Here is a 10,069-nt window from a genome sequence, read left to right on the forward strand (position 1 = left end):
TTTTTATAGCTCATTTCCTCTTTGACTAAAACCTGTAAAAAAAAGTATGAAAGTTAACAGCAGAGACCAAACCCTTGGCCTTATGGGTCCTTCCTCTGGTTTGGTGTTGAAGGGGGAGTGGTCTGATGAGATCTCAGACAAATGGACGCAAGACTCAGACCACAACTTCCTCTCAAAGTATGCAACAGTTTTCATCAGAGGACAGAGTAAAAAAACAGGCAGAAGTCGTCGTGTTTGCTGATCTCTGGTCGCTGACGGAGGTTGCTCATCTGTTCGGAGCCTGTGCTGCCATGGCTGTGTGGGGCAGGAGCCCGCTGCTGCTCATCGTCACTCTGTCCATGAGCTTTGGGAGGGCTGGTGAGTTGGGACATCCAAAAGAGCTATCACAAAAAGTTTCTGTTCTTTTCGTCTGATTTTTTCAGGCAGTGAAATGTTCAAAAACCTTTAAACTAAGGCAACAGAATTATTTTTAAGAAGAGAAATACTGTACTTTGGATCAGAAATACTGAAGAGAGAATGTTTTGAATTTGTGTGACAAAAAAAGACTTCTTTTGAGGACATAAAGATTTTGTTTTATCTTTCAAACAAACCCCCTTAGAAAACAGGAATTCAGTCCTTTTAGATATCTGCTTGTTTTGCGTTCTTCAGCGCGTTGAGGTTTTTTAGACATTTGGCCTCGTTCCTCTCACAGTTACTCAGGCAGCAGAAATGTAGTCACACGTTCCAGTTCCTGTGAAAACAGAAGCTGACCCTGTTGGTACTTGATAGCTTGCAGCAAGGGGCACTGAGGCTGGTGTGTAATGCCACCTTTTTTTTTTACTTACCACTTCTCTTCTTGAGCCAGTGTTCGCAAAACCACTCGCACGCACACACACTGCCTCGATCGTAGAAATAACAAGTCTGTTCTTTACATTTTCAGGTTCCTGAAAATTGTGTTTATCCTGTTCTTTTTCAGCTTTTTTTCCCCATATCAAAAACATAAAAACAAACAAACAAAACTTAATTACCTCCACCCTCAAAACTAATCAGGAAGGCTAAGGCTTTAACCATACAGTTACAGTAAAAAGACTTAATGTTCATGAAAACAAGGAGCTGGATAAGTGCCACCATAGATGAAACATTTGGCCTCATAATATGAAAGCTAGGACTCCAATTAGGCAAAGATAAATTAAATTATGACAGATAGAAAAAGAGGAAAACAAATTCAAAAGGTTATTTTTTTCTTTTAGAATACACGTCACAGACACTCAATTCTCAAATTTGGGGTTTTTCACTTGTTAAAACAGATGTGCAGCGTTTCCTTGAAGCAAATCCTGAAATGTTAAAACAGTGGCTGTCATTGTGTTTTCATTTAGATCACAGGTTTTGAGTTTGAATATTAGCAAACAGGAGAATGATCTTCAAAGCAACATATTGTTTCCATTTGCTTTAATGTTGGAGAAAAAAAAGCGTAAATTTGTGGAATATTTTAAAAAGTATCACTTTTAGAAATGTGAAAAATTCAAGCACACTTGTACTGAAGATGCTATATTATTAAAAAAATTTAAAGGTTTTTAAAAGTACCAGAAAACATACAGAAGGATAAAAAGAAAAAAAAGTACGATACGATGAAACATTTCAACGTTTCACCTCCTGACAAAATAAGAAAAACAATTAACCTTAAGAAAAATAAATGATAGATACATCAGCGTTATAAACAAATAACCAAACTGTGAACTGATTATTTTCAAAAGTGTTTTGCTTCTAACCTAAAGTCGCAGACGACTTAGGCCTTCTTCTGCAGTTCATAATTAATAGTGTCTTAGACAAAGAGTCTGTGTATATAAATTCAAAAAAAGAAAGACTTCATCCTGAGATGTTAATGTGTTGATGTGAACCCAAGTCAATAGATGTTAGTTTGCTTTAATTCTTAAATGCAGTACATATGCAGTGCATACAACTGTAGAGCTGTACTGTTGAAGCTTTTAAAGCACCACCTGATGCAGCCTCATGAAAAAAAACAAAAACATATAAGTGAATAACAAAGTTGCGTAGCTTTTTGTTGCATTATGATTATATGTAAAGACTAACACAGTGTTAGTGTTAGTCACACTTAAACATCGTTCTGCATGTATACATGAGGTGGCCTACACTCTGGGTGCTGCTGTTTCCTCTTGCGGGGGGAGATGTTGAGGCAGATATCGCACCACATCTCTCTCTGGCTAACATGCACAAAGTCTGAAACCGTGTGTGACATTTCTCAATACTCCCATGTTCATGTGTTACAACAGCAAGCCACGTCTATCCAATATTGATAATTTTAGAAATCCATATGTTGTTCTGATTCAACATGACGATTCATTTCTTTGAATTTGTAATTTTAATGAAAATGGGAAGCTGATAGGGGGAACTGAAAGTGACGTCTGACATCTCTGGAAATTTCACCACAGAGGAGTTGTCACAGTTCTTGTATCTAAGAATAAAAGGGGAAAAAAACACAAACAAACCAGGAAAAAAAAGATTGACCTACACTTTCGGAATCTTCCGCGGATTCCATTACATTAAAGTCTAAAACAAGTTTTATTTTAAGTATTCACTGTTAAAGGAGCTCAGCATGTTTTTAATTTTAAAGCCTAAATTCAGCCAAATATATATAATTATTTTTTTTTTTTTTGGTCAAAACCATTCCATTTATCTTATTTTTAGTTCAAACAGGCAGGTATCAAAGGGCTTAAAAAAAGATGAAACAAAACCCATGTTTCTATGAGGTCACGACCCAACAATCTGATTTATCTTGAATCACTGGAAAGAAGCATGTACAGGAAAGAAAGAATTGAGGTAGAAAAAGCGAGAGATCTGAAGTTTTGATAGTTAAATATGTTTTTCCTTTGATTAAATACTGTTAAGCTCAGTTTTCTAATATCACGCGAGTGCAGGGGGCCACAAAGTCATAGGATGTTTTAACTTTTTCCAACTGTAAGCATGAAATGATTAACTTAATGCTACAGCCTTTCCTTCCTGTGTTTGTCTGTTTTCTTATATGCACAACTTTAAATCTACCAAAAAAACAAACAAACAAAAAACAATACAATAACAACCCTGATAGGCATTAAATGTTTGTAGGAACAAGCTATCATCTTTTTGCACAAGTTACTGTTTAGGATGAGTTTTTTTCTGTGCACACAATATTCAATTTCTTATTTAAGGAGCTTTTATGTCTCCCTGGAAATTTCCTTTAATCAGATTAAATCACTGTTAAAAAATGTTCATCTTTAATTTTTTCAATGTCTTTTACTGTTTAATACATGTGCCAAAATACAAAAAAAGGAAGACAAATAATAAATTTAAAATAAAGACATTTATATAATGTTTTCATTGAGAATGAAGTTGACATAACATGCAGCTAATGCCCTTTCTGCTCCAGTAACTACAAATGAAAATTAATATATTTCATATATAATATAATATGACTGCTTCTACATTTTCACACCGTACGCGCAGGGATAAGGTCTGAAATATTTTGTCGTGTATAGTCTCATGCAAAATTTAAAAAACAAAAATAATCTAAGATGAACAGCTGGTAATGTTCTTTATAAGCATATTATCTTTTTTAAATGTTTAATTGGTGGTTCTGCTCTTGACAGTCTCCTCCCCCGTTTCAGCTGCTCTTGCAGAGCCTCAGATATGTTATATCCTGGATGGTATCCTCTTCCTGTACGGCATCATCCTGACAGCGCTCTACTGCAGAATCAAGGTTTGTATGCTACAGTTTTACCTTCACAGACACATATTTATGGGGGGAAATATCACAAACTGTCATTTCACTAAATCTGCTGCACCATTAATGCACAGGTGGAAAACAGAGTGTGGTCTGTAAGAAGAGGATGTTGCACAATCCAGAAGAAGGAAAGGGTGTGAAAGTAGAGAACTCTGATCTGTGGGCTCAGTCAAAACTTTGAATTTCAGGCTGTTGTTTATTTTATTATTGTATGTAGATTTGGTATGATACGGAACTGTGAAAATTGATTAAACAAGATTGTCCAACCTGTTTCAGTTCAGGGGCCACAAACAGCCTACTTTGATCCCAAGTTAATCAGAGCATTATAAGACTATAATAACAAATTCAAATCACTTACTTTAGGTTTTAGTTTAAAAAAAAAAAAAGTAAAAGCAAACTGAATATGTTCATTTAATGAACTTTTTGTGTTGCCTGTCCATTTGGGAGAACATGCTGCTGCCGGTCTTGACCAGGACTTTCAAATCTCAATGAGGTTTCCCCTGTAATTTTTTTTTTTCTAAACATTAGGAGCAACCTGGAATTTCTTGAGAAATAATTATTATTTACACACAGTCACATGAACCTGGAAAGGAACGATAAAGTGTTTAACTTTATAATCAATAACAGCATGTTAAGATCCAGAATTTGTTTCAAAATCCTGTTTGTTTCCACTTCTGTGTAGTAATCCTGACTGCCTGACCTGACAGCTCTCCAATTATCCCCCTGTCTTGCAAATGAATCAAATGTATAATAATAAAAATAATGATAATAATAATAATAATAATAATGATAATAATAAACTTTATTTGTATAGCACTTTTAAAAACATTGGTTAAAAAAAGTGCTTTGAGAGCAGGAACACAAGACAACAAAGCACAAGAGTTTAGCATCAAGGAAAAAACATATATATATATACACAACATGTACACGGGGCAAGGCAAAGCAAGGCAGCTTTTTATGTAGCAAATTTAATACACAAGGCATCTTGTTGTGTTTAACATAAAAAACAAACAAAAAAACAAACAAACAAACCCCCCAGCTTATTAAACATTTGAAGCATAAAAAAATGAAGAAAATAGAAAATTAAAAAAAAACATGACACAATAAAAAAGCAAAGAACATTTGATTAAAATAGAACTGAAAATATGAGTGCAGCATAGAATAATTATTAACTTTCTAATTGCAGAACATACAAATAAAGATGAAAGATTTTAAGCTCTACAATAACTAAGAATAAAACAACAGCACTGACATTTCAGTGAGACATGGAAGAAGTCTCTCTGCAGGGCTCTGAAGGAGCTGCAGCTTTTTGATGCTCTGTAGATGTAAAAAGTTGTGGTGGTGCATGAAAAGTAGAACGCCATCAAACCAAAGGCTTTTGTGCTAAAGCAGCGCTCATCTGCAATTTCTACAGTTTGCAAAATTCTCCTGTTGGCTGCATTGAGTCTTCTGGTGGGCTGGTTTTGTTCTGCAGATTGTTTACTAAACACCCCTGAACCACACAATCCAATACACTTCATTAAATTGTATCACATTGTTTGATATTCTCTCTTATCATACTGAACTCTACTGTATGACACAGATACTAATCAAGGAGAAACAATTAAAGTTTATTTATTGTTTTGTCTACTATCATTGACATTAAACCAAAGCTTGGTTAACCGTAAGTTTAGTTTTCACCAATAAATGTGTTAAGCATACTTATATCTTCTTATTCCAGTGATCCACAGTCTAAAGATGATCTTAAAAAGATTGTTGAAGTGCATTAGGACTCCTGTATTTTCATACATTTTAAAAATCTCTTCTTCAGATCCTCCATGCGAAGGAGAGTGAAGCTGTGAAGGGGAAGCAGGTAAGAAACTTCTCATACATGTTGTGAACCCATGACTGAAATAGACACGACACGTGGTCTAAGACTTGTTGAGCCTTTTAGAAACTCACTTTCAGTTTACCACAGAGTGACAAACCAGGGGAGAAATAGCCGCGGTCAGTCTGAGCAATCGAAGGAGCTGGCAGGAGCAAACATAGGGTGGTTCATTTTAAAGACAAACTGAACTGTTGTCTTTATTGTGGTATTGGCCTTTTGAACAGGTGGGGAAAATGTTTTCTGAACACACCCCCATGAACTTTATTTTTTTCATCGTGCTCTAAAAATGTGGTTGTATTAACACCGCACACTCAGACTGATGATATCAAACCATTTCACCACAGTTTGATTTCCTTTTCACTTGGTATCATCCTCCTGGTTCCTCTGAATTCTGCTTTGCCCTACGTCACTTCACGCTAACCATAAATAACAGACACCTCAGTGTTTTTTTTTTACCTTCGATAAAAACTGAACTGAATCTGTGAGACAGGTGTAGAGTAGAGTTAGTTGGACATATTCTACACAAAACTTTATGAAAGGAGGAAGAGAGTAAAAACAGTTTGTCACCTGTGTGATGACAAATTCTCCTTTTGGCTACTTAGCAACTCTTCGAAAGAAGAAAAAAGGCCTTAAAAAGTTATTTCTATTTATTTCATTTTTTTTTTTACAGCTAGGCTTTAAACTTTTTCAAACATGCTTTTTTTAAAAAATTTTTAATGAGTTTGAATTCTGTTGTGTGATAGTATTTTATAGGTCATTTCTACCATTTTTTAACAAATTAAGGAATTAGCCCCATTAAATTATCAAATTTTGTGACCACAAAAGCATGACAAATATTAAATAATGCACCTTCCTAGAAGTAATGCTAATGTACCGATGAATACTGTTATTTGTTATGAAATACCATCTCAAAGGAAATCTAAATAACTTCATTTCTAAACTTGATAATATGGGCTTTGTTGTTCTGCGGAGGTCAGTTTGCTGTAGACGTCAGTGTTTCCTCTTTATTTCTGGTTGAGTTGGTTAAAATCATTTTAAATTTACAGAGTAGCAGGCTGATAAAATCATATTCATGGTAACTTTTTTGTGAGAAACAATGGTTACACCCGCTGACATTCATCAATTGCACATCCTTTACCCTCGCTGTTATTTGCATCGTCCCTATTGAATAAACCACAGCACCAACCACGGAGCAGTGGCATGCACAAACCTTTATCGAGAGTGAATAGAAAAAAGAAAATGACATTAAGCATATTTTGGCACCCAAGTGAGCACATCGGTGTGTGTTTTTCAACAGTTGGGCCAACCCCCCGCCAGCCTTTTAACCAGCCATAGGGGCAGTTAAGTGTGGTTTACCACCTAGGAGGGCACTGAAGCAGGTGTTAAGAGTCCAAAGAAGGCACCTTAACACATTTTGGCTATCAAGAGAGCACTTTTGCACAGTCATGATAAATTCTTGTTGTTCTCTGTCTTAAATTACTGATATTTGGTGTAAGCTACGGTGGCCCTGAGAGCTCAAAGTGCTGCAACTTTAGAAAACACAAGCAAATTGAGAAAACATCTTCATCAATTTGACAACATGTGTGCAGCATTTAGAAAACGCACCACAAAACCTCACAACATATTTGAAAACGCGCTGCAAACACACCCCAACACAACAGAAGTGTTTCCAGAGGACACTTAAAAGTGATGCACATATCGAGAAACACTTGTTGTTGACGCAGATTTTCAGTCACAGCTCTTTTATGGTTATCTTTCTGTCAGTAGTGTTGGAAAATGAGGGAGTGTGTTTTTGATTTATTTAACATTGTATTAGAGTGTGTGTAATAGAGCTATGACTAAAAATCTGCGTCAACAACAAGCATGTAGGGACATGTGCATCACTTTTCAGTGTCCTCTGGAAACACTCTCGTTGTGATGCAGTGTATTTTTTTCTGACGTGTTGAGTTGTGGTCTTTGAAACGCGTTTTCTAAAAGCTGAGCACTCGTTGTCAGATTGGTAAAGATGCTTTTTCTTTGTTTGCTTGTGTTTTTGTCTTTCTGAATGCGTTTTCTTGAGTTGCAGTGCTGTGAGCTCTCAGGGCCACCGTAGTAAGTAATCCTGATCCGTGGTTTAATCTGAAAGATTCTCTTAAAATTGAAGACAGATCAGAGTTTTCTATAAAGACTTATCACAGATATTTGGAGACACAATATTAAGAGACTGCTCTGTCCACAGGGGGCACCAAAAACAATACAGATAAAAAGTTTCTGCTTTAACTGTTTTTGTTTTCCATGAAGCACAATTTTAGTATCTATATTTTTTGTGTTCATGAAATGTTTGTGCAATTGACCCTCAGAGCCACCATAGTCCCCCAGGGGAATCTCCGTACTGTGAGGTGCATGTGTGAATGACAGCTGATGAAAATGCTGTCCTCAAACTTTCCAGAAATTTCCTGAAGGGCAAAAGTGTTATTGAAAAAAAAAAAAAAAAAAGGAAATGATCATAAAGGTGTGACATTTTTACGCTCTTCACTTTAATTGCAATGTGCTCTCATCCGTGAGAGCACAAAGTAAGATCATTTCTCGACTGAAATGTACTCATTTGCACACAAACAGCGTTTCTCAAATTAACTGCTGCAGCTCTCGACTACGTGTTTTACTGTTTTATTGTTGTCAGTCTTTTATTTCCGTTCAGCAGCCACAAGCTGCACAAAGCTTCACCCACTGTGGGAGACATAAATAGACGCTCTGAATATCTCTCCAAGGCCTGAGTGTCTTCTAATACTGAGTTCTCTTTCAATAGTTTGTTTTTTCACTGTACCGTACCTAAAACTTTTCTTTTCTCCCCCTGACAGAAAGCTGAGGAGAGCATCTATACTGTAAGTATCATCATTTTGAATGATTTAAAGAGATTAAGGGTTGTTTTATTCATCAGCCTCTGTTTTCCTCCTAGGGTCTGACTCCTCATGCACAGGACACATATGAAACTATCGGCATGAAGAAGTGAGGGATGAGCTGATATCATGGATTTGCATTTGTTCTATATTTAAATATCACATTTTATAACCTGCTTTACTTTTGAGAGAGTGTGAGATTGTTAGCAACAGTGTTTATGTCTCTTTTGTAAAATAAATACAGGAGTTAGAAAGAGGAGAGAAATGTGCAAGACAAGATGAGCAAAGTCATTAAAAACAAACATTTAACTTAATGCAAACAATTTTTTAATGAATGTAATGCTTAAAATTATTTTACTCCAATAAAAGACACTTTGTTTTAATTTTCTAAATACTAAAAATACTTCTTAGCATCATCTTTTTGCCCTTAAGTGTCGATTACTGTCTCTCTTTGTCATTTTAATAAGATTTGATAGGACAGGCAGCACTTAATGTAACAGAACAGTTGTTGGTCAATATCACATACAGCTTCACTTTTTCCATAAAAATCAATAAAACAAAATATGACATCACCTGTACATAATTATTCACAGCCTTTGCTCAGTCCTTTGTTGAAGCACCTTTGGCAGCAATTACAGCCTCAAGTCTTATTGAATATGATGCCACAAGCTTGGTTCACCTCTCTTTGGGCAGTTTGGTCCATTCCTCTTTACAGCACCTCTCAAGCTCCATCAGGTTTGATGAGGAGCGTCAGATCTCTCCAGAGATGTTTGATCAGATTCAAGTCTGGGCTCTGGCTGGTCCACTCAAAGACCTTTACAGAGTCGTCCTGAAGCCACTACTTTGATATCTTGGCTGTGGTCTTAGGGTCGTTGTCCTGCTGAAACATAAACCATTGCCCCAGTGTGAGGTGAGAAGAGCTTTGAAGCAGGTTTTCATCCAGGATGTCTCTGTACATTGCTGTTTTTTCTTAATCCTGACTGGTCTTTCAGTTCCTGCTGCTGAAAAACATCCCCACAGCATGAAGCTGACACCACCATGCTTCACTGTAGGGATGGTATGGTCCAGGTGATGAGTGGCTACTGGTTTCCCCCAAACATGACGCCTGGCATTCAAGCTAAGGAGTTAAATTTTGCCTTAACAGAGCAGAGAATTTTCTTTCTCGTGGTCTGAGAGTCCTTCAGGGGCCTTTTGGTAAACTCCAAGTAGACTTCCATGAGCCTTTACTGAGGAGTGGCTTCAGTCTGACCTCTCTACCATACAGGTCTGATTGGTGGATTGCTAGAGATGGTTGTCCTTCTGGAAGGTCCTCCTCTCTAAAGAGGACCAGTCTGTAGAGGCTCTGACAGAGAGACCATCAAGATCTTTGTTATTTTCTGACTAAGTTCCTTCTCTCCTGAATGCTGAGTTTAGACAGGCGACCAGCTCTAGAGGGGTCCTGCTGGTTCTGAACTTCTTCCATTTACGGACTATGGAGGACCTTCAAAGCAGATAGAAGTTCTCTGTACCCTCACCCAGATTTGGACCTGGAGTCTTGGGGGTCTTCAGACAATTCTATTTACCTCATGC

The 10,069-nt window shown here is 36.8% G+C and overlaps 1 protein-coding gene across 2 annotated transcripts; it reads left to right on the forward strand.

Annotated features, from left to right (window-relative positions):
• Positions 1–164: 164 nt before the first annotated feature.
• Positions 165–8,908, forward strand: fcer1g (Fc epsilon receptor IgFc epsilon receptor Ig). 2 transcript variants are annotated; one of them, XM_074662068.1, is made up of 5 exons: positions 165–357; positions 3,624–3,733; positions 5,568–5,609; positions 8,462–8,485; positions 8,560–8,908. In XM_074662068.1, the coding sequence occupies exons 1-5, from the start codon at positions 180–182 to the stop codon at positions 8,611–8,613; spliced, it is 408 nt and encodes a 135-aa protein (XP_074518169.1). In that variant the 5' UTR covers positions 165–179; the 3' UTR covers positions 8,614–8,908. The 2 variants fall into 2 exon arrangements, with proteins under 2 accessions (XP_074518169.1, XP_074518170.1); XM_074662069.1 differs by having other exon boundaries at positions 171–357; positions 3,642–3,733; positions 8,560–8,904.
• Positions 8,909–10,069: the final 1,161 nt, after the last annotated feature.

This window comes from Halichoeres trimaculatus, unplaced genomic scaffold (genome assembly GCF_033239565.1).
Source record: "Halichoeres trimaculatus isolate MK-OKI-2021-1 unplaced genomic scaffold, fHalTri1.1 fHalTri1_scaffold_22, whole genome shotgun sequence".
In the NCBI taxonomy this organism is placed as follows: domain Eukaryota; kingdom Metazoa; phylum Chordata; class Actinopteri; order Labriformes; family Labridae; genus Halichoeres; species Halichoeres trimaculatus.

What these genes read in the sequence shown, in the direction of transcription:
- fcer1g (XM_074662068.1), top strand. Translation starts at nt 180, where the DNA reads ATGCAACAGTTTTCATCAGAGGACAGAGTAAAAAAACAGGCAGAAGTC. An exon ending in CATGAGCTTTGGGAGGGCTG is followed by an intron (nt 358 to 3,623) that starts GTGAGTTGGGAC and finishes TGCTCTTGACAG; the next exon opens with TCTCCTCCCCCGTTTCAGCT. An exon ending in AAGCTGTGAAGGGGAAGCAG is followed by an intron (nt 5,610 to 8,461) that starts GTAAGAAACTTC and finishes TCCCCCTGACAG; the next exon opens with AAAGCTGAGGAGAGCATCTA.